We start from the raw sequence: 27,327 nt of genomic DNA, 5'->3' as shown, positions 1-27,327 counted from the left end.
TCCCAGTGCGGCTGGCTGCGATCCTACGACAGACGGTGATTCTCCGTGAGGAAATCACCTTTAGCCTACATGGGCGCCTGCCTGGACAACCTTCATGGTTTTATCGGTGCCCATGCGATTTCATTTCTTTATATACTGTTCTTTGCGTAGTTGCTGTTTTTCGCAAAATAAACATAATTGGATTTGATTTGATTTGATCTCCCAAGCCAGTGGATCTTAACCATGGGTGTTCTCACTTTCCAAGAGAATAACGTTGTTTCTAGGGGTGAGTGGAGATTGAATCTTTAGGTTTGGTTACATAATATACGTAGGTTTCCATATTTGTCTAAGCCAGTGCTTCTTAACCTTTTTAAATTCTATCCGCACTTTTCTGTGGCACGAAAATTTCATCCGCACAATGCGGCCAAACCGCGCATGCAATGTTTGCGAACCCGAGGATGTACATAACTAATACCAACAGCCAGGCTTCATGATAAATTGCCCTTTCTTGGACGTTTCGAAATTTAAGCGATTGGAAACCTACCGACGATTAAAGGGAAGGATTAGCGTTGCTTCTTGAAGCTAGTGTACGTAACCAAACATGAAAAATTCTTAGACTAAAATAGCCTTTTATCGGGCGATTGTCACCTGCACTCATCCACACCATGTTGCCCATCCGCACAACAAATTTTCACATCCGCACCAGTGCGGATGGTCCCACAGGTTGAAAAGCACTGGTCTAAGCACAATTCCGGACAAGATCTTATCAGTCACATTGTCCAATTTTGAAACAATATTTGACAGCGTCTTTAGCGATTACCTTTTTTGGTCGTGAAGTTGCTGATGATCTTTTGTAGAGTCTCGGGCGTCGCCTTAAGGAATATTACCTTAATTTCCAGGTTTTGAAAAGTATCACAATTAAAATTCCCAACATTTAGGCCCTTTTGGTCATTATATTACTCTTGATGCAGATTTTACACCAAAACTACGGGCATGAAAATCCTGACGTCTGGCACCCCTATAATATACTGCATTTACATCGGTACTAGGTTGGCTTTATAAATCAAGACGTGCCTTTTCAGAAACTGAACATGTTTTACATATAAACGCTCGACAAAAATTGTGTCATAGAAATCTTCTCGTTGACATCCCTTACCAACACCCCAGTGGTCCGTATTTAGTCACCACGTTGTTATTGGTATTTTGATCTTGGTTTGTAAAGTTTTGTTGTGATTTTGTAAGACTAAAGACTAAGCAAACTGCTACTATAGTATAGGGGGAGCTCATGTTATGTGGAAGTTGATTTCTCCAGCAGTTATCCACTTCTACCATATATACTGTGATATTTCATAATGAGGAATTTTCCTTTAGGAAAGTTGTTAATCGTGTTTAACTTCAAATTTCTCGAAAATGGTTCGAAAAAAAGTTGACAATCGGATCCGGGTCTTAATTGAAAATGGAGTTGCCACCAAACATCGAACCATGTTTTTCATTGTTGGTGACCAATGCCGAAATCAAGTTGTTATTCTTCATCACATGTTGTCGAAAGCACAAGTGAAAGCCCGTCCATCAGTCTTGTGGTGTTATAAAAAGGAGCTTGGCTTTAGCACGTAAGTCTGTTTGTCCACAAGCAAAATTATGTAACCAATATTTATTGATATAGAGACTGGATAACGATGTTTTCATACTAGTCAAGTAGTTACTGTATTTAAGACAACCCAATTTAGTTATTGTTTAGTTTATTAAAAACAAAACCTTATGCCCCTTGTCATACAATAAATGCATCTATAAACTTAAAGGCTTAAAACGTGGCTTTTGCAGGCATCGGAAGAAGAAAATGAAACAACTGCAGAAAAGAATCTCAAGTGGGACCTTGGATGTAAAGGAAAATGACCCGTTTGAACTTTTTGTTGCTGCAACGAGTGTCAGATATTGTTATTACAAGGAAACTCACAAGATCCTTGGGAATACATACGGAATGTGTGTTCTGCAGGTGCAATATTTACCAAGATATTGTGTGTGCAACTTTACTTTGTATTTTGAACATGTGTAGGATTTTGAAGCTCTCACACCCAACCTTCTTGCACGTACAATTGAAACTGTTGAAGGAAGTGGTATTGTTTGCTTTCTTCTTCGGTCCTTGAAATCTTTGAAACAACTTTACACATTAACTATGGTATGCTTTTCATGTGACACATCTATTTCCCAACTCAAATATCATAGAATATTGTTAAAACTGGGAATGACAGTTTACCAACCATAGAAAATATCTTTGTAGGATGTCCATGCAAGATATCGGACAGAATCACACAGTGATGTCATAGGGAGATTTAATGAAAGGTAGTTCAAGGCTAATTCATATTAGAAAGTTTATGAATAAATTTGTTCTGTTACAGATTTCTTCTATCGGTGGCATCATGCAAGAACTGCCTTGTAATTGATGACAACCTAAATGTTTTACCTCTTTCATCACATACTCTTACGATAAACCCAGTTCCCCCAAAGCCAGCTGATGACTGTTTGACACCTTCTGAAAAAGAATTACTTGAGCTTAAGGAGTCATTGCAGGTTTGTTTTCTTTTCATATATCTGCAATTTGCTTTTGTACCCAATCGTTGGAGATAATTGTTGTTTTAACCACACCTGTATCGGGAAGCCACCATAATTTTATTTATGTTTTTCTTTTAGTTTGTTTGTATTGCTTTTTATTAAACTTCATCTTTATAAGTGTTCTTGTGTTTTTCTTGTAGGACACTCAGCCCATTGGGAGCATAGTAAACTGCTGCAAGACAATTGATCAAGGCAAAGGATTACTGAAGTTTGTTGAAGCAATAACAGAAAAGACATTACGAAGCACAATTGTCATGACTGCAGGTCCCAAAAATAATCTCTATATACATATCGCAATCTAATCAATAACAAGTGTAATTTACAGCCAGGGGTCGTGGAAAATCAGCCACACTTGGTTTGTCCATAGCAACAGCAGTGGCTTTCAGTTACTCAAACATTTTTGTTACATCGCCGAGTCCGGAAAACCTGAAAACACTTTTTGAGTTTGTGTTCAAAGGTTTTGATGCTTTGGAGTATCAAGTAATGTTTTACTAAAGGTTTCTGGCTATGGTTATTTTTTATTGCATTTTTTGTAGGAACACTTGGACTATGAACTGATTCAGTCGACAAATCCTGAATTTAACAAAGCAGTGGTAAGGGTAAATATATTCAAAGAACATCGCCAGACAATCCAGGTGGGTTTTGCCTTTAATCAAGTAAAATTTATCATAATAATCACCTACACTTTTTTAGTACATTCACCCAACGGATGCTGCCAAACTCAGTCAAGCAGAGTTGTTAGTTATTGATGAAGCCGCTGCAATTCCTTTACCAGTAGTACAGAAACTTATGGGCCCATACCTTGTATTCATGTCATCCACAATAAATGGGTAACCACACACATCCGTACATTCTTTCAGCTTTCCACACATTTAGTTTGCATTAAATTACCTTAACAGATATGAAGGAACGGGTCGATCTCTCTCACTCAAACTCGTCAAACAGTTGCGGCAGCAAAGTATGGCTTCAAACACCGCAACACCAAAACAGGTATATTTGCATTTTAGGTTTAAAATATACAGTTGCGTCAGACAGCGAAAATCTAAATGGAAACATCCAGTGGTTCCAAACTTTTTAAAACTGTGGCACACTCATTTTTTACAAAATGTCATGACATCCTCACAAAGTAATTTTGACGTTATTTATTTGAATGAAACGAATTTGCTTGTTTTGTTTGCTACCTTTTTCAAAGTAAAACCGGTTGTGGTCATTGAGTAGGTGAATCGTAATCGTAAGACTTTTATCGTGAGGCCGCAATTCGATTTAACCGCAACATGTAAAAGTACGTAATGTGGCAAACGGAACTAAAAGTCGTAGCTTTTGAGAAACTATACACAAAAGCAAACCTGTGCCGCCCCCACATTGTATAAACGTCACACCAGTGCGCAATTCACAGCTTCTTTTTTTAATGTTTTACTTTCTTTTGCACAGAGCGACAATTCACCTCTCGGCCGAAGTTTACACGAAATATCTCTCGATGAGTCCATACGTTATGCACCTGGTGACCCCATAGAAGATTGGCTAAACCGCATGCTCTGCCTCGATTGTGGATCTTCACCCATGTCACGAATATCAGTTGGCCTGCCACCACCTAGCGCATGTGAATTATATCCTTTGCCTCAGATACACCACAAATATTGCAGTATATATTACGTTTTAACATTGCTCGTGTTAGCTAAATGGAACTGTAAGTTTTCAAAGTATCATTGAATTACGTGGTTTGTTTAACGTAAAATAAGTCAAGATATCGTTATGAAACAATGAAATGAATGAATGGCGTGCGTTATTTTGCTTAACCTGTTCATTCTTATTACACATATTATGTAAATCGCGACACTCTATTCTGCTACCATAAAGCGTCGGAAGCCTTCTTGCAGCGATTGATGTCCCTGTATGTTGCTTCTCACTATAAGGTACGTCCCATTGCGCCTTCGTATAGTTCCTGCCAAAACGCTTAACGACTGTTCTCTATGTCAGAACTCACCCAACGATCTACAGATGTTGTCAGACGCACCAGCTCATCACATATTCTGCCTTTTACCTCCCGTCACCAACGACCAAGCTTCGTTGCCCGAAGTTCTATGCGTGTTACAGGTTAGGCATTATTGTCCCTTCAAAGTGTTCTGGTGTATAAACTTAAATTCCAAATACTGCGTGTTTTAGGTAGTGTCTCTGTAGATTTGAAGATTCTGTGACTGTTATTTCAGATATGCCTGGAGGGCGAAATAAGCAAGAAGTCGATCGCTGCCAGTCTTTCCCGTGGAAGTCGATCCTCGGGCGATTTGATTCCATGGACGGTTTCGGAACAATTTCAGGATCCGGACTTTGCCGGATTGTCAGGAGCAAGAGTGGTAGATACCCAAAAAGTTATTTGTCTTATTTCAGTAGTTGTAGTTTGTATATATTATCGAAATAAACGTATAAAGGCACCGACGACTAAGTCGTACCCAACCGGGTCTTTGTTGAACAACGAACAACAGACCTAAATTCCTTGTGTCGTAAATTGAAGTACCATGGATATAAATGTAAAATTACGCATATTACATCAAAAAGGGTAATATGCTTTGGAAGTAGAATAAAGTGTAAAATCGAAGAAAATATTCTCAGCGAAAACCAAATGTAGAGCACTTGTTTATACTCTGCTGTTTGAATGTTTTAAACGCGACAATAAGCGATTCCTTCGAACTGTGCATTCCTTCAAGGTTCGCATCGCTACACATCCAGACTACCAAGGAATGGGTTACGGATCCCGCGCTCTCCAACTACTGGAAAAATACTACGAGGGCCAGATGACCAACATGGATGAAAACGATGCAACCCACGTGGATAAACAGCAAGCGGAAACTGTGTCAGAAGAGGTTACATCTCTTACTCGAGTTTTTGAACTAATTATATCGACAAAACAGCCGAAAAATAAAATTATGAACAAGTTTATCCCATGCGGCTGACTGGAAAACAGCGCGGTTTCACGTGACATAGCGTTACCATTGTTTGTGCAAAAACTGTGGCCTGGTAGTTAGTTGCAGAGAGTGCCATTGACTTTATACATCCTATATAACGGAATAGCACGTTTTAGTATTTTTTTGAGGTGTATATATCCTATCTTAATTTCGACATTCCAATTTTTGTTGTGAAAAGTATAACGGGAAATTGTTGTTAAATAATATTTAGCTGACCAAATTGCGTGATCGCACTTTTCTTGGTCCTTAACAATACAGTATATACCTATATATGTAAATCTTTGATACACATTTAAACTTACTGTGAACACTTTTACCACAGGATATTGGGTTGATGGACGAGGTGTTGGCACCACGAAAAAATCTTCCACCATTGCTGTGGAAATTGGACGAACGAAGACCTGAAAGTCTAGACTACTTAGGCGTGTCTTATGGTCTTACGCCACCCTTGCTAAAGTAAGAGGGGTTTTGAAAATTACCGCATTTGTTATCATCAAATAAAATCATAAAAAAGATCGTATTATCACTAACACTACGGCAACTTTGTGTCAGGGATAATTTGCTTAATCCTCCTATTTATTTATTTCCATGTTACTTATGCTAGGACGAATCCAGGACATAACAAACTATTAAACTGTAGTTAAGCGTATTCACTTTATTTATTTATTTATTGGTGTTTTATTTACGTTTCACAGGTTTTGGAGTAAAGCTGGATATACGCCAGTTTACTTGCGCCAGACAGCGAACGACCTGACTGGAGAACACTCGTGTATTATGTTAAAATCCCTAACGAGCGGCGGGGGTGGAAATTGGCAAAACGCCTACGTCGATGGTTGGTAATATTCAGCTATCTGGGTACTTCAAACAATCAATACAGAGACATGCACCCGCTAAGGCTTCCTTTTGTTAAAAAATAAACATCACGTGGGGGCTTACATACTACGAAATACATAGTTTTTAATGATATCAACCCTGCATTTCGTTACTGTTGCGATCACAAAATGTCGCTTTTTCCGCAGACTTCCGTCGCAGGTTCGCCTCGCTGCTCTCCTTCCAGTTCTCCGCGTTTAAACCTTCAACCGCCCTCCAAGTTCTCCACAGGCGAAAGAACAAAAGCAGGCGCCCCGTCGACGGGGAATCACCGAAACCGAAACCGCAACCCGGCCTCACCAAGCGTGAGATGGATTATCACTTCAGCAGTTACGACATCAAGCGGTTGGACATGTACGCTAAGAGCATGGTCGACTATCACCTGATACTGGACCTTCTGCCTCCCCTGGCTCGCCTTTACTTTGCCGGAAAGATCGAAACGAACATTTCTGTCGCTCAAAAAGTGGGTTGGGATTCGCGATGTTGATTAACTTTTTTTAAGAAATTACTTACTTGTTTCGGACAGAACATAGTAATTGGGCATAAAATTCGTAATGTTGACGTTGACGTGGCAGTTAATTGCAATGAAAGTATTGGCCATGAACACACACGAAACATATGCATTATACTTACATCATGTAACATGTATTTTACGTATCTGAGTTTTTTCTTGGTTTTCTGCACAACAAACATCTTTGAAAATATGGCATGTCAGAAATTTTAGCGAAACTTCATTGTCAAATTCTTACACATTTTTGAAGCTTCATGTGCTTGTATGTTTTATAGGCGATACTGCTTGGTTTCGGCCTTCAGCATAAGGCGGTTGAAACGGTCGCAGCCGAAATAGACCTACCGACGTCGCAGGTATTGTCGCAATAAACAAATCTGAACTATTTCCCACCCATGTGACGCAATAATCGTAATTATTGACGTCAAGGTGCTCGGCCTATTTAACCGGACGGTAAGAAAACTGACAAGCCAACTGCGGGAAATTGAAAAAGCTCACGTCGAAAGCGAATTGCAGTCAACGCTTGGTGGCGCCCATGCGGCGGATGACGTGAACATGGAACCGCTGAAGGAAGGGCTGGAAAGCGAACTGGTTTGTCCTTAGTCGTTTGTTTTTCAACTGTGTAACCTACATTGCAATGTGTCGGTTGATAAATGGAGTCGAAAGCATATTCGTTGAAATGTTGCTTACCTATAAAATCTGTTGTGTGTAGTAACTTGTTAACGCTGCAGGTGTATGTTGAAGTTGCCTGTTTGGCTTGTTTTGTGTAAATGTGCTTTTGCCGAGAGGGGATAATGAAGTTGCCCGTAAATTTTCCCGCCAAGTAATGCTCCTTGATTTAAGCCTTGCCGTAAATCGTCCCAAGCCCATACCCTTCCTGACCTTCGTTGTTTTGCAGAATTCTGCTGCGAGCGAAGTGCTCGGCAAACAGAAGGAAGAATTAAAGCAATCTCTACTGGCCCTGGACCTAAAGCAGTAAGTGGGAATGATCTCTGCATCGCACGAACCGCTGCCATGGCAACGTTATCATCTCGTTAATATTTTAAATGCCTATTCAAACCCGTGTTTTTGTCAGGTACGAGATCGGCGGTAGTGAGGCAGCATGGAAAGAGGCGCTGACGCATGGTCCAGAGCAAAGCACGCTCAGTGTCAAGAGGTGAGTTATTTGTTTGTCGCCACTCACTGGACCGCAAATAGGACGAAGGTTGCGTATTTGACCACGAAATACTGGCGCCTTTCTGACATCTCCATATATATATATACCTCCATTTCCTTTCCCATCAAAGACGACCGTTGACGAAAATTCAAGGACAAACCGCAATGAAATTCATGGTATCCGTGCCTATGTTTATTCTTGTAGTCTTCCCGCGCGATATATTGACAGTGAAATGGGCCGTCGACAACGACGTGTTTTTGGTGATGTTCCTGCCACAATTTACGAACCGTTTTTTCGCTACATCGTGTCTTAATGTTCACCTATAACCCTGTGAAGTTCATTACAGTTTGCTCTGTGTTGAAAAGTGTGCATAACATTGGAGTTATGTTCAAGTACATTCGTGGATAATTTTCCCATTTAAACCGCAATTTTTCGTGCAGCGACAAAAAGAGGAGTGCTGAGGCAACTGCCGGCGCCGCCGACAAGAAAAAACGCAAAAAGAAGAACACAAAGCTCGGATTCAAGTCTCACAAACCAAAAAAGCCCGTGCTCTAGAAATCTTGCCTCTCCATGAGAGGCGTGACGTGGGTGTGGCTCTTTGCCAATAAATGTTTCCCGGCCGGATCGTTATCGTGTGTTTATTGAAGGTTCCGGCAATTAATGTTCTTTTAATTTACAGTAATGCTGCGTTTGCTCAAGTGCGGAGGTGTATGACATTGGTCGCGTGTCGTCTCGTGAAGAAAACGATATTTTTAAACGACATCTGTGTAAATTATTAAAGTTATGACAACGCCGCAGCGCAAACAAATGCGTGGTCTATATTTAGCTTCAAATATCATTCCAGCGTTTACGAAAGGTCGTTACTAATTCCTCAAACATGGTTTAAGGCGAAAACCTTGACACAAATCGTATCAGCACCACCCTATTATGCTTTTGTAAGGTCTATCAACTTTGAAATGAATGGAGAGTTGACGGACTTTGTTTGATCAAGTGACGTTGCTGCATTTGTGGCAACCGCACGTAACCTCCTCCACATCTGTTGTCCCATCACACTGCTTTCACATGGTTTTTATCCAAATGATTAATGATTGACTTGTTCCATGCGTTGAATGTCATTTAATGTTGATTCTTCCTGTTGGGGACGAATGACAGTGCTATTAATGTTAATGGGTTGTCAAGCTCACGACTTGACAACTAACCACAGCCAGACAACAACGTCAATGTTGTCCGCAACCTAACACTTTTATTCAATTATAATGGCGACGCGACTAGATACCAGAAAATTTTGCGCCCGAAAATCGCGTTGCGAAACCGGACACTTTCATAACAGACAATGGGGACCGTTTAATTCCAGTGCGACCCCGTCGTTTTGACGTAGATTGGGCACATGCACACTGTGGTCAGCGGCACGTGACTTCAACACATTGTTTAGAAAATAATTTGTATCTGTACATGGCTATATAATGATTAAAAGAAAAATCCTTCGATGAAAAGAATCAAGTTTGTGATAGTACAGGCTTTTATCGTGTACAATTTAAGTACGATAGATAAGTATTGTTTTCTCAAGGAAGTTTAGTTCTGAATTTATATATTGTGTATAACGCGGTTCTTGGATGGTTAAATGAATCTTCAGCTTTAAAATTTGCATTGAAATGTCTAGACTCTATGATGCAAGTAGGAAAATATGATCCAACAGTACTCGGTCCAGCCCGAATGTCAGATCGCACGAATGCTTTTCGACCACAGTCCAATTACTAAAGAAAGCGGATCCCACGTGCAATGTGCTCAACTCAAAACTTAGCAACTGCATTTACAATCGTGCATTATTGTTGGGTTTATGCACGCAGCTGACAGGACCGAATCCGAGTATTTTCTGTTTTGACTTATCCCTATGATTAAATCTTAATTTATAGCGATATTTTCAACATGAGTATCAAACTTCAAGTTTGATTTAAGAAGTCGACAATTTGCGCACACGAAACACACTGCATTGGTAGTTTTATTGCATTGTTGTAAGTAGCTTCCACAAACGAATGATGCAAGCGCTCGACGCCTGCTCTATGGTCTCGTGACTTCCGCTATATCTTTAGTGATAAGCGACCCGAGGTGTACGAGCCTGTCGCCCTTCTGTTAGGGCTGCGGTTCAAACGCACTTATTTTCAAGGGAGTAATACAGTTCGCAAACTCTGTTTCAATTCGCCAGCCAGCTTAGTTGTTGTCATTTCGCGATAAAGAGGGTACGAATTAAAAGTAACGTCGCCCAGGGGTTGTTTGCCGAGTCGCAAATATAATATTACGTACACGCTGTGGGAAAGCAGACTTCATCTGGAGAAAGCGCGAGCGCCACGGCCGAAAGTTGAACTTTTGTGGGAAATTGCGGTCATTGCCGGACGAACGAAGCTCGTATGTCAATCTGCGAGCTGTACGGTGGCCTATATTGTTTATGGACGGTTAGTTTCTGTACAGGATGTTACGCATGTGTGCTTGTGGCTTGCAGGCGACTGACATCGGTAAACATTTTTAACGTCGCGCGTTGCGGTTTGTTGGTCACCTCAGAGTTATATACGGCGTGGCAAACTGTGCCAGTCAATGTGAGCAGAGACCGCTGTGATGGAACACTAATTGCCTTTTAAGTGTGTATTGTTCGAGCAAGTGGATTAGTGCAAGTTATAGTGAGGAATTTCCGGGTTAGTGGAAACACGTTTTCAGGTTTGGTTTAATGCGTTCACAGCCCTAGTTTAACATATATTAAACTTATACAACAATGAAAGGAATTCGTTTGGTTCGGATAACAGGTAATATAATAACCATAAAACGTCGTTACACCAGTCTTGCAACGGTGGCAACAAATATCAGGAGCGATACTTTCTCCTAAGTTTCAATGAACAATCATTTATGGTAGCGAGAGATAAGAAACGCCTATAACATCTGAGTGTAGGAATGAATGACGTCAGAAAATGTTTGTTTTCAAATTACGTTACGTGTTCATCTGTATGCGAGCATACCACTATTACAACTTTATTGAACAGTAGAAACAGATCGCCAGGTAGGCAGATGGAAGCAATTAGCAGACGAAAAAAACAATATCTTGGTTTGGTGATTTAGCAGCAATCTAGGCCAGTCCTAGGAATTACTTTTTGCAAGAATTTCAGTGCTTTTATCCCTAAACCAGCCCAAGTTGTCAGTGGGAGAACCATGCTTTTCATAAACATTTCTGTATGGTCAAAAACTGTTTATACTTACACAGTAATCGGTCTGTTACATTGAGATTCGAGATTGGTTAGAATGAAGGCCAAAATACGTTACGTGTATGGGTATCGTGTTTGTCATTATATTCTCAACTTGTTTTCTGTATCTTAAGGTTGACAAGATGGTATAAAATTATTAGAGACGTAAAACAAACATCAATACAACCACGTGTGATGACAGAAGCATTTTCCAGTACAGTGAAGAGCCTCACATTAAAACAGAATGCATTCACGGAGGCTACCACAACTGTGCAGACGGCAACCACCATCGACCCTCTTAGCCCATGTCCAAGAGACATACCTGAACTGGTGGTGGGCCTTATCTTTGGGGCCCTTATCGTACTTTCAAACGTGGCGTCGGTGCAGGTTACGATAAAGCAAAAAACAGCAAATCATCCCCAGAGCAAGTACTTTATCATCAACCTGGCTGTGAGCAATCTCTTTTGTGGCATCGCATTGTTGGGAACGAACACTTTTGAGCTTGTTGGCGCCATCCGAACTAGTGGCTTAACCCCAACGATTTGCTACGAGATATGCAGGTGGTGGGCTCCTGTATACATACTCTGTGTAATGGTGCCGTACGTTGCTCTTGCGGGACTGGCCCTGGACATTGCAATATACTGCCACAGGCCAATGGATTATCACAGAAGGATGTCTCGCGTTATGATTTGGTTTAGCATCTCCATATGCTGGCTCTATCCAATCCTGGTCATCCTGATTGGGATGTTTGCAAACGAGGACATACTTTGCGATATGAAGCATTGGGAGGTACGTTATTGGGCACGCACTGTGACGGCGAATTGCTTATCTCCGCTCTGTGTCATTTGATATTTCTGGTCGGGCCGTTTGACCTTTTTGAGCGCTCGCGTAAAACAAACAACGATCAGACGCTCGGTGAAATCAGTGCGCTGTGAAGTGTCAAAACTGACGCCATGACGTTGTCACAATATGATGTAAAGTCACAATACACCTATGATAGGTTGGCCGCTGAGCAACAGTTATTTTTGAACGCAACGCCATGCAGTTTCTGGGCTTGATAAAATCCAATCTTCAAAATTTAGTTTATGTATATCGCAGCGATTACTCATTGCTTTAGTGTGAATTTGGTGGACACACTAAAATTATTTTACTGGTTACTCAAAATAATGCATACGCCAAGGCGGGATCTCCTCACTGCGAATGTCTTCACTTAACAATCGCAGTTATTTTATGTCTTATAAATCAACACACCTCAAACAGGGATGTGTGCCATTTCTGTGGTGCAATTATTATCGCGTGCCAAATATTCATGTGGACTAAAAACCTGTTTGCAATAAAGCCTGATTGAACTTTGTTGGGTCTAAACAACATTTTATCACATTATATATTCTATAGGTGAAAATCAGGCCGCGTGGTTTTTTTAAATCAATGACCAAAACATTTTTTTCGTTAGAGTATGCTGGCATAGTTTGATTAAGCAACACCGCCATTGCCCTTTGGCCAAGGGATTACCGCTAAGCAGGAATATAATGTAATATTCCTTCTTCCGTGTGCAGCTCAACATCTACATTATCATCTTTCCCATCACACTGATGCTCATCCCAGCGTTGGTGGTGATCGTTATCTTTTCTCACATCCTGCATCAACATTGGAGTGCGTCGCGACATCTTGCTCGTCGAATGAGCCTAGCGCAAATCGGCAACGCCAATGACACCAGAGGGCGCATGGTGCGTCGATTTCTCAGAAAGTTTTCACATCTGATTGTGTTTTCCATCGTTTGCGGTCTCCTCTTCACGTTCCTCACTGTGATCGAAGTGGTGCTGGAGGTGCAAACACACCAAAGGTTGGTCGCGCAAATTTAAACCGCTTTACTTTGTATCCAAAACGACGTTTTACGTTAAAATGGCGCGAATAGGGATCGTAGGCGTTGTTTTTTTTTCATTTTTTTGGGGGTGTGTTGGTTGATCTGGATAAAAACATATGCTTGAAATTGAACTTGTGTGTGCGACCTTCAATCCCGTCTACTTGCTTAAATAGACCTTGATTTAAACTGTTCGTGTTTAAGATGGGAGATACAATGGCACGTTGAAAGTAACTAAAAACGTTTTGACACATAATCACAACACGGTGATAAACAACTCCTAAAAAAGAGATAAAAGAATCCTAAAAGAATTTATTATTGTTGCAGACTTTGTGATCTTTACCGCCTCGACCGAATTTTCATTTCTCTAAATTCCCTCCTCGCTCCTTGGATCCACTCCTTGGCAACGCATAGCAACCGACTGAAGTTTAAAAGAAAGTTGATGGCTTGGTGGCACAACCATTCCTCGCCCCAAAGCGAGTTCGCTCGTCGACACAAGAGAACCAGAAGTGAAAAATCTGATTGTCCTGAAAACTCTTTGAGCGCTCCAAAGTTCAGCCCCCCATCTCCCGCGCTTCTGTCAGGGGAGGATTTGAGTCCCAAGATCTTTCTTTCCGAACTAAGTGACCTTTCGCCGCGATTTTAGGGTGTCTGTTCCATTTGGGTGCTGTGCTACAGGGCGGTGGGTTTAAACTACACAAAGCACTTTTCAAATCTGTAGACGTGAGTTTCCACCATTTCTTGGTTTGCAGCACCCTTCTACTGCAACTTATGCTTGCCATGGCGTACTTACTGTCGGTATACAAAGCCAAGTGCATATCAATTACTCTAACATTAAAATTAATAAGGGGATAAGAAGCAATACAGAGTTATTAATTTAAAAATACTGTGTTAAGAAGTATCATTTTGGCTAAAAAAGTCATACGCTATGTCTACACAAGCACCTGAGCATTTGCATACAGCACCCCAGTTGGAAAATACAGGTCCAGAAATTCTTTTTGGATTGATTTTCCCCTTCGATGGTCCTCCTGTTTGCACTAAGTTAGTTTTTTCTGTTCTTAAGCTGTAATAAAAGTTTCACCAGTGCTATAACGTGTAAAAAGACCATGCTGTGTTTTGTTTCTTTCTTCCGTTGAAGTGAATAACGTTGTGACGTATGACCGTTACATGTTTACTTCGTTTTGAGCTGGAACTCGTTTGTTTTATTGTTTACGACGAATTGTGCCATGCGTATGTTTTCTATTTGCAAAATACATTTTCTAAAAACGGGGCAACCTGATAACGACGTGTCGCCAAAACTGAAGTTGTTAAAAAGCAATTTTTGTCGCGTTGCAAAACTGATTGGTTTAGGTCGTGTGATGCGCAACGCACCAACCGACAGGTAGCTTTCAGAAAGTGATACGTCATTCCCCTGTTTTCACTCAATCACCAGTAACGTTCGGGCTGGTGTGAAGTGGATTTTCTCTTTCGGCCTTGCAAGCACTTCCTCCCACTGTATGTATATTGGCTAGTTAATAAAAGCACAAGATTATGGGATATCGCGCATACGAATTTTACTGTTTTATCAAAAATATCTAGGAAGTACTTTCCTTTTCTATGTTTAAATATGTGTATTATTATCGGCCGTGTTTAATGCATTCTTTGATCCTCTAAAACCCCCTTGCTAGGTATAATATTGTGTCTTATGGGTCATACGACAAGTGCTTGCTGTTAAACGTAACCTTGAGACCCTCATAAAAACTATTTTAGGCATCATTACAGGATTGTGATAACAACAACTTGTCAGGTCGTTTAACTAACAATAGTAGAGGACGTCACGCCAGTACATAAACGCAAGTCATTGAGCGCACTTCCCCAGTACACTGCTGCACACGCGAGTGAAGCAATCTGTGAGAACAAGAATCCCCCAATTTTGTTGTTGACTTACAAGATGTTTCAGAAATAGTTCACATGCAGTACTTCGCCCAAACCTTTACGTAGGATAATATATATGTAACATTTACCGTCATGTATTGTTTTAGAGAAAGCAAATAATAAATTTGTGGAAAAAGCCATAATAATTGAGAGCTGCAGACACAGGGTGTACACATTGACCAAATAATAAATAAAGCTAAAAAACGTAATTTCATGGCCGTGCATGGGATTGCAATACTTGCTGAACAACTTGAAATGGTTTGCAACAGCGTTACATCACAATAATTAATAAGTCATAAAAAAACATGAAAATTAGCAAGTCACGTCGACAAAAATACCGAATACAAGGCTGAAAAGTAAACAACATGGCTTGGGGATCTTCATTCGGTCAGTCTTGTCCGCTATTATACTTCGAACGCGTTGCGGAAGAACAGGCCATGCATCCTGCCCATCTTCATCAACGTGCTCGGTTGCGGGGTTTGAATGGTTGGCGCATAGGTCGCAGGCCCCGGAACTTTCTGCAATAATGGCTCGGGTCAGAAGCGAAAACAATGGTTTGGAGTAAATGACGGCCCCAGTTACGTCCGCAATGACGCACGCTCCTCTAGGAACACGCGGGTGCCACAATGGCAAAACAGTAATGATGACGACATGGGACGAAACTAGGATTTGTTATGCAACTAAGTGGTTCTTGATTAGAACAAACAATCATATAAAATAAAAACAATACGTTGCTGAAATCCTTATTATCAACATTGTTTAGACAACCTGATGTGTCCTAATAAATGTTGTTGTTTATTCAAACCCAAGTTATCATTATGTGGCACAAATCATAGGTCCAAGTTTTGCAACAGTGATTTACAAAGTAGACTGAAGAGAACACGAGGCTTATGTTAATTGTTTCGAGTTTACCCAATACTTTTCCTCAAACGGTAACAATCTTATCGATCAGTTTAAAATGTAAAATAAAAAGCAACGTCAAATATTAACCGTTTGTGATGTTCGGAACCGTGGAGAGCAAGATTTAAAACTAGAAGATATCGACGGCGATCTGTCAAGATATCTTGGTTCGTAGCTTCCTGGTGGCGGACCCTCTTTCTACAAAGGAAAATTTTGTTACAGTTTTGTGCAATTTTATCAATACCCAAACATTGTAGCTTTCTGTTCGTTAGCAAATTTTGCAGCTCGGTGGTTGCATGTTGAAAGTGAAGCAAAAAACATTTTTTTCTACGACCGTTTATCACCATCTAGCGGCCATAATTATCACCATCTAGCGGCCATAAACTTACCGGGTTAAAATATTTAGTTGGAAATCTTGGTGACTGAGATTTGAACGCTCCATGCCTGACAAAACAAATTACTGATTAACCTTCAACGTACAAATACATTAAATAGTGGTGAATTTTTCCCTTATGGTTGCTAATAGCAACAACGAAGTAAAAGATAACTAAAAGACGTATCGGGAACTTTAGTCGGTTGAACAAATTAATAGTATTTATTAGGAAGGAATGCTTACGAAATAGACGTCTTTGCCACCGGCTTGGATTCGGTTTTATATTGGCACGGAGAAACATTGCAATCTCTATCCTTGATGCCCGGGAGATCCCTCTTCCTTCCGTCTCCTTTAAACTGGTAGGTCAGTGGCATCTTCTCCAACTTCTCCAGAAAGTCTTCGTGTTGATAGGCACCAGGAAGGAGAACAGTTCCATTTCTCGATGACCTTAAACTCTTTTTACGTCCCTCTCCTTTGAAGTTAAACGTTGGTTTGATTCGATTGAGCTCTTTTTCCTCCAGGAAGTCTTTGATATCGTATGTTCCTGGAACTGGTGTTTCCTGCGAAAAGGATCGACATAATATAGGAATCGTAGCTTTTCTGATCGATGTGCCAAGTTACTGGAAGTCATTGTGACGTTGTGTGGAATGCTTCTGCCTTTCCTTGATAACTGAAGTCGATGTGTACGTTTTCATACCGCCGTAAGTACAAGAATGTATAAGCAAGTGTATCATACATTTTGAGCGTAGGAGTTTGTTAATTTATGTCAGTATATATTTTTGCATATCATCAGTTACGACAATATCTTTTAAACCTGCAATTGCTGTTGGCTCAAAATAGTGAGTTAAGCTGCAGTGGCGTATGGAGTTACAGTTTTGTAGCAGCAGAAGTGCTGAAGAATTCAAATAAATACCTTAAGCGTTACTCTCCACCACTCTCTGTCGGTCATTGGTGGCGTAAAAATGTCTTTCGGAGTGTTCCGACCCTGTAACACAAAAATTAGGCTCAAGCTTACAAAATCCATAGAATCGCTTTTCTTGGTTTTAACGACCAAGGCCATAGGATTCTATGCAACTGATAACTAAATAGAAACGCCTGAACAATCCAAAATTGACTTTACCTTGGTGTAGGTTGAATAAGCCTTGATAGGTGGTAAAACCGAATCTGACATAACGCTGTTTAAACGACCTGATATTGCGGACGTCATCGTACTAGAAAGGCAAATCCAACAGAAACTCGCGAAATGGTAGCAAGACGCCTTAGTTTACGAGCGGCCCTACAGGTTTGCTTGCTCATAAAACGAACTCGCCTACATTGTGAATGACACAGGGGCTGCGGGGCGCCGACATACCCGGACTAGCGCCAATACACAATTGACAACTACCGAGTGGCACACGACAATATTGTAATGACCCTGCGCGTGTTTACACAGAAATATGGATTCATTCACCAGTCGCCTTTTCAAGAGACGTGCTGTCTGCGGTGTGACCTAAATAGCACTGCCGGCGCAGCTGGAAATTTTTGTTTGGAAGTTGGCAAGGTGAACAAAAATATCTCATTCTTTGTCACTTTATAATTAGAACGATCACGGCGTTGACTTTTACTTAAACTTCAAACAAGTTTATCACAATTTCGCCATAACTTTCACTGTGCAAATGGTGCAAGTTATAAACATATGCATAAAATACAATATTTAAGATTATTTGGAACAAGAAAACCTCGTTGTATAAACCATTGATGCAATTGCTCAATAATGGGGTGATTATTTACGATATTGAGCTTGTTTGTTACTGCTGATAGGGTTGAAAGTGCAAGGACATGTTATACTAGGGTGATATTGTTTCCAATACTTCAACCAACTTAGGTTGTACTTTTGGAACCTACCCTTCTCGGTATGGTGCGTAGATCTCGTAGTGAAATGGAGCTTCGTACGCCTGACAGAAAATAACCACGTGACGCCCTTCTTGCCGCTAGAGGCGTCGTCCTGGAAACGGCATGATCGGATGCCATCCTCATTTGTGACGGCGGCTTGTTCATGGTATATTAGCAGCTAGCACAAAATCCTGTATTGCAATATTGGTTAACACGACTAAATTGCCTTTTTTTACCAGGAAAACATTTCAAGGATCGACGTTTTGTAAGAAAACTAAAATTTAACGATTTTTCCTTTTATCCTTTTATTTGTCCACTTTCAAAACGTGTATAGACAAATTGCCGTTTTTCTGGGTGAAAAATGACAGTCTTAAAATTTATATTCAACTACAGTGTGCAAAATATTCCTCCTATTCTGAACTGGTTGGGCAAAAGTAGACACGCAACAAAAAAAAAATTACGGGAAAAATGAGCTTTTGTTTTTGTCTCGAGTCGCAGGGGAGCACTTTGCAGCGCTGCACACTGCAGGGAGTGCTTGGAACATAATTACCATGTTTAGAGTGCAAATTCCCAGGGCGTATCGCGTAACTGGCCTGATGAACCTCCTGTCACTTACCACCCACATATCGCTTGTGTTTTGGCTGTTTACTAAACCTGGTCCCTTCACATCTGATACAAGACCCAGATAATGGTCGCATAGTTTAGCCACAAACATCAAACACACGGTCCTGGGGTGGGAACGTCCTCTAAACATATACTTCCTCGAATCGCTGGCGAAATCGGTCGAGTATAGTTGAAACGAAATTCGACACCCGCTTGGTTTGGGTCCCGGGTAATGTTACCCAGCGAGCGAATATTTCCCGCCTGTGTGTTGTGAGAGGTATGCGAATGTGATACAAAGCAACAGATGATAGATGAATATGAAAACCTGTGTCGCATTTGCAAAAGCTGATTTACAAGTTGCCTTCAGCCTCTACGATTTAAAATGTTCGTTTAATACTAAAACAAATGCGTTATTGCAATGAAATGGAATGTACAGATGACTTGAAGTTCGCTTCCACTCTGACGACGTCGTTTCCAATTACAAAACCTCAATTAATAACTGATCGGTAAAATATCAAATTTTACCAGGCATATTCTAATGTGGGTTTATGGGAACAAGCTCTGTATGTGGTGAAATATATTCTGTACCCTCATGGTAAGATTAGTTAATAATGGGAATGAACTTGTGATCTAAATTATAGTTAATATGTTTTTGTAGCTGATACCAAACTATGCTTTATACCAAATGTTACAGGAAACAGTGCATACTTTTGTTCGCAGACATTCAGACATTGTTGTTGTTGTTGATGGTTATGAGTTTGTTTTCGCTAAACAGAACGGCCGGTAATAATTACTGCTCGGTAAAACCAATTACAATGCACAATTGCCTCCACAACACTGCGTTGAGGTTCCACAATCGGCAATTTTTCGCAGCTGATTGCTGGTGTCTACTTGCGAACCTAAATGCTCTTGTTTAAGCAGTTTTGCGGCCAACTCCGGTGAGCGTCCTTTCTATGCAAGCGAGACAAAAAACAAGTGCATTTAAGTAATTTTCTTGCTGTGGGAATTCCGCACGATCGAGTTACGCCCGCCACCGCGCAATTAGAAAACGAAATCAGTTGACGGCAAGAAATAGCGATTGTGAGCAAACAATAGGACGCCGAATTAAAAGGCGCTGACAGGCATTGTTATAGCTCTTGTACCTTTGTGTTTAATCCAATTTGATGAAGTGGTTGGTCCGGCGTGGGAGGGAGGTGGAGTTTAAAATGAACCCCGTTGTGCTTTTCTCTGTTTGGTTGAACATGGGTTGCTTCAGCGCAAAAAAAAACGTAATGGTTTAGTTTGTTTGGTAAATTGCTGTGATACTGACACTTTGCTTTTGCCTGTCGTGCAAAATATGATATATCTGTTTTGCTTTAAAGTTGTACCACGCGGTGTCGCTGCGACATCAGGGTGCCAACTTTGCAAAAAATGCGAAAAACACCAACTTACGAAATATTATGCTAAATTGACAGTGAATAAATTTATGAGTGAAATATCCTTGTTTTAAACTAACAAAATTACTATTCCAAAAATTGAAAAGTTTCACTTGGTATTTGTTAATTTGCATTGATTCGTAAAACATGCGTTCTAATCGTACATTCGAGATACACAGATAAAAAATACCTGTTAGCTTTTTTAAAGTAAGGCACATGTTTCAAAAAAATGCATTTCAATGTGTCCCTAAGTATTTTAGAAATGTGTTTTAAACATGCTGATTGTATTCGCGGCTTTATGTATTTTCATCTCGTATCTTTCAATAAAAACAAAGAAAGCGGGTGTTTTAACTTAGAAGGGTGGTTTTCCAAAAAACTCTAATCTTTATTTACAAGGCACCAGTGTCTCCAAGTTTGTCTGCGTATTTGGTTGTTATAAGCCTACTCAAAGCGATTATCCTTCGTCCGCGCCAAGAAAATTCCTGTTTGCATTATAGTGAGGAATGCGAATTCCGGCGCTTTGGATTTTACCCAAATCGATCTTACGACCAAACAGCCGTATATCAAGCAGAAGACGGAACAACAAAATTCCGCGAGTGCTTGCAGGGTTCCACAGGCATAATAGGGACACGTTCTGCACCTGCCTGACCGGCTGCTGGCATCTCAACAGCCTCAGCCATTATTTAGGTTCCGTCTGGGAGCCTGTGAACCTGAGACCCCGCTTTGTGTACGTGCACGCGCCAATTGAATGCAGTTGAAGTAGAACAAGAATTGGATTAATATCACAACAGGGGCACGTCAAGTGGCTTTTCTCGTCCTTCTCCTTCGTTTGAGAAGGACGAAAAAATCTACCGACGAATTGAATTCCTCGCAGGCAAAGCGTAGTAAACAAGCTTCACACCCAACCACGCTGTAAGGTTTTAATGATAAATGTGTATGATAAATTCGACCTTACAGCAAAAATATAGATCAACGTAAAAAGTGACTAACATGCAAAAATCCCACTTTAAAATATTTGTTTACAGTAAAATTTTTCTAAGCTGAGTCCATTCAAAATGCGTGTGTAAAAAGTATTTGATCTCTTGAGGAAAGTGGTGCAAGCTCAAAATTGGGATTAAAAAATGGCGCCTCTTTCAAAGCGTGTTGACTCGGCAACATAAAACTGTCATTTCCTTCACTAGCAAGATTTCCTTGTTTGCAGCCCAAACAGTAAGGTGCATATCTTGACATGAATCGACCTTCAACTGACATGAGTCACATCGTGTGAGTGGCTTTAATTAAGTTTAGCGTAGGCTGCAGGATTATCGTTTGAAAGTGAATCACCGTATTGCAGCACCTGTGTTAATTCACCGGGCTTGCAGACATCCGCAACATTTTACAACAAACAACGGCGTGAAACGTAAACAGTACAATATTGTAGTGTTTATTTTTTGGATGTAGGCAATTTTTTGATATTGTTGCGTAGCCCAATGAATTGGAGTGATGCAAAACAGAGAACAATAAACATTACAATATTGTACTGTTTACGTGTCAGACACCACTACGCTCTGTTACTGTGCTATAACAGAAAACAAGCTGATTCACACCAAACAATTTTCAGCCGCAACTTTATCGTACCAAGAAGCACGAGTAACCTTTGCGGCCCTGTGGTTTTCGTCTTCGAGAGGCGTCCACCACCATTTTCGGGAATGCGGCCGCTCCCTGCAGCGCCGAGTAGTCTTTTCTTCACCCAGTGACTCACCGCGACACGAACTCGCTGTTTGATCGGTGCTGACAGAAAACCTAGAACCTGCATTGGCGTGAAATCGCATTATGGTTATTGATGACAAGCCATGATGTCCAAATGAGAAACTCCACTACCGGGCATATCCAGAGTGTTGCGCCGCCGAGTCAACTGGCTTGTGATTCAGCTTGGGTTCCTGAGGTATTGAGCTCTTATTTGGTTCTAGTTTGCAAGGCGCCCGCAGAACCACTCAACAGGCGTCGGTCTGGTGCCGATAAGCCGCGGTCTTTTGCGCATGTTTTTGCTGGCAACATTGGGAATGCAAATCAAGATATAATCGGTTTCGTGATTTTTGTTTGTCAGGCGAAAAACATGAAGTTAGCTTTTTTAAATTTAATTTGTAAACAGCAAACTTAATGATTATCGTCAAAACAAAGTTTGATTTGATTAGTTTTCCATATGCGCAAGGAAAACATAAAGAGTTTTGCAAAACATGCGTTTCATTGCAAACCGCTGCGACGAACGTGTCATTGCTCGATCAATATCGTTTGAGCCCTCTTTTGAAGAATTACACAGGCGACATTCGAAAATCCCTCGTACTGTCAAACGTATTGGTTTTGCTCCAAGGTGACAAGCGTACGTGACTGCACTCATAAGAGGCTTTGGGTAAAGTGCTGACAGAAACGCGTGACGATGCAGCAACAATACTGAAACATTGCTCTTTGCCCGCCCCTTAGCAGCGCAAAGTCACCCAACCTGGTAAACACTCGATACAAACTATTGTCTGGATTTATAGGTGCTTTGACGTGTTGATTAAAGGAAGAATTAATTTCACACAATGGTACCAACTATACATTATGCCTTGAGTTTGGTGTTGATTATAAGGTTCTCAATTTTTGACCAAGTTAGTAATGTTTCTACTTATTTGTCACAAAAGGCAAAAAAAAATAGTATGCAAACGACATGACAAATATACCCTTTAACAATGCGTGGTGAGGTTATCATGGCTACTGAAGTGGATTGCGAACGTAGGCGAAAAGTAGCAAGGAGAAAAAACATCGATTATCGCGCGTTTGACAAACACATCTGGCACCAGTAGCTTGTTTGGCGAGTGTCAAAGACCACGATAACACTGTTTGCATTTCTACCTCTCGAACTTTCTGCCCGTGAGATATCAAATTCACGCCCCTTTACCCCAAGCTAATCAACATTCCTCGCATAGCATTCGATTTAACTTGATTTTCTGTTCACCAATTTACCATATTTGCATTTACGCGAAACGCGCTTACCATCACTCAACCCCAACTAGGGCCAAGGCAAGCGGGGCTAAACCCCTCTTGAATTCAATACCCGCCGAGGCACGGAAGTTGTGGTATCTGAGAATGTTGTTTTGATCATGAGCTCGGCGGCGGTTTTCATTTAAACCTTGCACAGAGCGGAGTCTGCTTTGCTAATCGCTCCCTTCTGCCGTTTCTGCCGAATTTGGTGCCAAGTCTTGTATTGCGAATATTCACCCTTATCAGCCTGGGAAGGTTGACTTTTGCGGACACAGTTTCGGTCCCGTAAAATTAACACGAAACCACAAGGGATTGGTTGGGATTAGGCCCGCGCGGAAACCAATATTCCTCCTAATTTATTAGGCTCAAATCGCAAGAATTGGACAATGTTTTGAAAGCCGTACGCCATTTGTTGCTCTCCGCAAAACGCTCGCGTCGTTCTGGTCTTGACTCATTTTCAATGTCACGAAAGCCAATCTGCGGTGAGAATGATAAAATAAAATAATAAAAGAGACCGAATCAGCTTTTGTGCCGACACGATATTGACCTTGGTGGCCTGGTAATGGAACATTGTTTGTAAACCTTAACGCGAACGCTCCCTTTGTCAAAGCCCATTCGACGGGCGTCTACCCGGGCTTGCCAGAACTTTCCCATGTTCCCGGAGAGTATATTATGGTGGTAAAGTGCTCGTTTGGAGAGGGGTTCGCTCTTATTGGCTGTGAAAAGGTTCGACTGTGACTGCTCCTTTGTTGTCTCATCGCGTTTTGTTGCATTTTGTAAATTTCCTTGAAATGTGTGTTTACCCATTGCGGTTAATCTCAGCCTCGTATATGAAGTACCAAATGCTCTTTGAAGCTATATATACGCACACGCACAAATATGAAGCAGACAAAAGGAGTTAATTCGCTTAAACAATGCCCTGCTGGGGAATTCTGGGGTGAAATGATGCTCTTAGGGAAGAGGAGGATGGTAATGTTTACAAACTGTTCCCGACGTTGGTACAAACCTGTCGTCTTGAAATGAGAGTATGTATTCTGTATTATATTCGGAAATCTATAAAAATAGTGAAGGTCACTCAACGTTGTTCGACTGCACGGGCACATGTACGACTCTTTTTTCTGTGTATCAAAGTCGTCAAAAAGTTGAAACTCCACCCCGAAGCGAAACGCATTGTATCACCACAGTACGTTCAATTTACCAAGCAAGAGGGTCATTTTGACAGTACAATCATAAACGAAAGAAAAATAATTCAAATACAATTTACCCACCAACTGTTTCAATCGATTGGACATCAATACGATACAAAGCAAATGTGAAGTGATAATATGGCGCATTTGGCACCTGCTTCCCGCTCACGGATGGCAGTCGCCCTGGAACCACACGCAACTACTGTGCATAATCAACTACGGTAAATCAATCAGCCACTTGCTGTGTAAAATATAACGATGGACAAGTGAAAAAAAACTTCAGAGGTTTCATTACGTCAAATTTATCACAGTCATATATATTTATTTTTAGTCAGCAGCAATGACAAGAACTGCAAAAAATTATGTGGTCAATTGCACTTTCTTTCAAATGAACCATGACAAAGAGAATTCACACCTGAACCCACGTATGTTTCGTCGCCTAGCATTCGGTTGCGGCTTTTATGACTAATCATCGCCCGGGCATTGTCCGTATGTCCCCGTACACCAAGTTTGCCTATGGAACGAAGCTTATCACTTATCCGCATCATTTACCTTAAATCTTGGTCCTTGGTTCCAGTCTACGGGAAACCACTCGCTCATGGATCGTCTGGGAGCAGCGATTGTGGAATTATAGGCGGCGCAAAGCAAACTTTCTTTGACGGTCGATTCAAGGTGAAGTGCGTCTTTTAACTCTATGTACTTTGGAAAATTAGGGGTGCAATTGCATTCATCCGCGTTTCCTTTCCTGGAAATTTTGGGAGCTTTGCGTGAAAAACAACTTTATGACAAATGTTTTGGTCGAACCGAAAATTTTTTTCGCAATACGATTGCGTGTGGCGTAAACAACACCAACTAAGGACATTCTGTTTGTCGTTTAAAGAATAATATCCATATATTGACTTTATCAGAAAAGATTGGCCACGAATTTTATCTACCCGCAAGGTCGTTTCTTAAACAAACCACGAATTTGACAACAACAAATGCAGGCAATGGGCGCGTGATTGCACTACTGGTATTTGACCTATAGCTTTAATGAAAGACATTAGGCGTATCACAACACACAACGACGGCGGAATAAGAAGTTTGTGTTTTTGTGCGCTTGATTTGCATCGATATTTGTTCTCGTTTTCAGTAAGCAAAATTTCTTAAGAAACTGTGCGTTATTATTGGGCGGAACTTGGATAAGATGAGAAACTGTCAAGTCACATCTAACTTACCATCGACACAACTTTTGCATTCAACCACAACTTGCCCATATTCGCAGCAATATCCGCGGTTATTTGTTTAAATTGCTATTGATTTTAAGCGTATAATGCAAGATACAAATACACCGACAATAATCACAAGATAAATAACACATTTCCTTGGTCATTTAAGCGTTTAGTTGCGATTTTCAACAGCACACAGCGATATCACGGGGCTCAGAATAGAACAACACATGTGGAGAGAATTGCCTGAAGCAACAGTACATCAGACTTGGGCAATGCAAAAAAATTGCCTCCGTTTTTTCCTGTAGGCAGTTTTCTAACGAAAACAGCAAAACAATTGGCTTGATTAAATCTTAACGCCGGGGTCTACCAAGTGCAAGTCTGTTTAAAATATAACGATGATCGAGAATGACAAGAACCTCGCGGTATCGGTACGTCACATGCCATATCCCGCGCGCCTCTTGCGTCATTGGTGGTGACAGATGATAAGGCGCGATAGACCCCACATATATTGCGTGAACGTTTATAGGCCGAATTATGATATCACGCCTGCATTTAAAAGCGTTTTGTGGTGACCGAGGAAGCGTTGTGATGAATGCCATTTAGCGTAGTCACTTTTAAATTCCTGCTTCTGTGAGCGACTTCCAAAGAATTCGCGAGATTTTAATTGCCCCTTTTCTGCACTTTGATGCACAATGTTGTTGACGAACTTTTCTATTGCAGTGGATGCAGTCAACACAACTGCAAATCCCAAGAGATACATGGCAGACATCCAAAACTCGGGCATCTAATCCCCAGGGCAAAATATTGGTCGCTACACCTACGATTTTTGACCATTTGATGGATAGTACGATATGGGACAGAAACAAAGCTCAGGGGACACCTTGATCACATAACAAACTGTACCTGGATACACCTATTGACACAATTTTCGCCAAACGAGTCCCCTTTTTGTGAAAATTCCTAAAAATTTCCTTTTTGAAAAGCCTGTTTTGTTCAGAAATATTTGTTTATTGTCTGTTCCTCTGACGTATTCACAGTTACAAACAAGAAGTGATATTTGAAAGTCTGAAAACCATAAGATTTGATATCGGAGCAGGATACAAAAACACGTCACTGCAGCATGTATATCCTGTTTTTCTAGGTATTTTCAAATCAGGCACTAAACTTCGGAAAAAAGCCCCAACATGGAAAAGGTAGGCAATAAATAAACAAGAAATATACGAACGAATTTTGAATCTATTCTTGTTGAAGATTGTAATAAACTTAATGTGACAACCGGCGCGCCGATACGTATTTCCGCTAATCCCCGTCAACTTATGTTTAGCAAATTTTCTCCATTCATCAGTTTCCCCTGTTACATTTAGCGGCTCAACTGCGTTTTTCCATGTTTGGTTCAAAGTGCCGTCGTGTATATGGAAGGTATGCGCCGCGTCACACTCAACCTTCTGACGTCAATTTGGTGGTTGGACTATTCATGTCGACTCGTGAATGCATTTTTCTGAATGAGCTAGTGGACCCATTGGTATTGTGCGTGGCACGTTTGTTTTGCTGAATTGGAGTAAGCACACAAATAAAGCGACCAGTTTATTTATGCGGCGACTTATTCCAATTCAATGTCAATAATGTTTGTTTGGTTTTGGGTGAGATGCTCACCTAATGGAAAATGATTTTTTCCGACTAT

The 27,327-nt window shown here is 40.9% G+C and overlaps 3 protein-coding genes across 5 annotated transcripts; 2 read left to right on the top strand and 1 right to left on the bottom strand.

Annotated features, from left to right (window-relative positions):
* The first annotated feature begins 1,354 nt into the window (after positions 1–1,354).
* Positions 1,355–8,765, top strand: LOC145899863 (RNA cytidine acetyltransferase-like). Of its 2 annotated transcripts, none has more exons than XM_082988790.1 (23): positions 1,355–1,589; positions 1,801–1,972; positions 2,033–2,155; positions 2,258–2,319; positions 2,376–2,547; positions 2,730–2,853; positions 2,915–3,069; positions 3,126–3,224; positions 3,283–3,419; positions 3,489–3,579; positions 4,021–4,196; positions 4,406–4,502; positions 4,567–4,683; positions 4,797–4,940; positions 5,292–5,447; positions 5,872–6,005; positions 6,245–6,381; positions 6,569–6,882; positions 7,206–7,283; positions 7,357–7,518; positions 7,826–7,902; positions 8,003–8,083; positions 8,524–8,765. In XM_082988790.1, the coding sequence occupies exons 1-23, from the start codon at positions 1,390–1,392 to the stop codon at positions 8,636–8,638; spliced, it is 3,123 nt and encodes a 1,040-aa protein (XP_082844916.1). In that variant the 5' UTR covers positions 1,355–1,389; the 3' UTR covers positions 8,639–8,765. The 2 variants fall into 2 exon arrangements, with proteins under 2 accessions (XP_082844916.1, XP_082844915.1); XM_082988789.1 differs by having other exon boundaries at positions 4,021–4,200; positions 4,410–4,502.
* A 2,690-nt stretch (positions 8,766–11,455) lies between these two features.
* Positions 11,456–14,436, top strand: LOC145898999 (uncharacterized). The gene is made up of 3 exons (XM_082987707.1): positions 11,456–12,099; positions 12,867–13,153; positions 13,499–14,436. Exons 1-3 carry the CDS (start codon positions 11,506–11,508, stop codon positions 13,815–13,817), a joined length of 1,200 nt encoding a protein of 399 aa, XP_082843833.1. The 5' UTR covers positions 11,456–11,505; the 3' UTR covers positions 13,818–14,436.
* A 728-nt stretch (positions 14,437–15,164) lies between these two features.
* LOC145898814 (protein STPG4-like) lies at positions 15,165–18,417 on the bottom strand. 2 transcript variants are annotated; one of them, XM_082987441.1, is made up of 6 exons: positions 18,243–18,417; positions 17,272–17,343; positions 16,602–16,918; positions 16,375–16,429; positions 16,076–16,183; positions 15,165–15,603 (listed from the first exon to the last, which is right to left on the bottom strand). In XM_082987441.1, the coding sequence occupies exons 1-6, from the start codon at positions 18,393–18,395 to the stop codon at positions 15,490–15,492; spliced, it is 819 nt and encodes a 272-aa protein (XP_082843567.1). In that variant the 5' UTR covers positions 18,396–18,417; the 3' UTR covers positions 15,165–15,489. The 2 variants fall into 2 exon arrangements, with proteins under 2 accessions (XP_082843567.1, XP_082843568.1); XM_082987442.1 differs by lacking the exon at positions 18,243–18,417 and adding an exon at positions 17,479–17,726.
* Between the last annotated feature and the right edge of the window lie 8,910 nt (positions 18,418–27,327).

This window comes from Ascidia mentula, chromosome 4 (genome assembly GCF_947561715.1).
Source record: "Ascidia mentula chromosome 4, kaAscMent1.1, whole genome shotgun sequence".
Classification (NCBI taxonomy): Eukaryota; Metazoa; Chordata; class Ascidiacea; order Phlebobranchia; family Ascidiidae; genus Ascidia; species Ascidia mentula.
The sequence above is the reverse complement of the archived record's forward strand: the minus strand, read 5'-3'. Positions and strand labels throughout refer to the sequence as shown.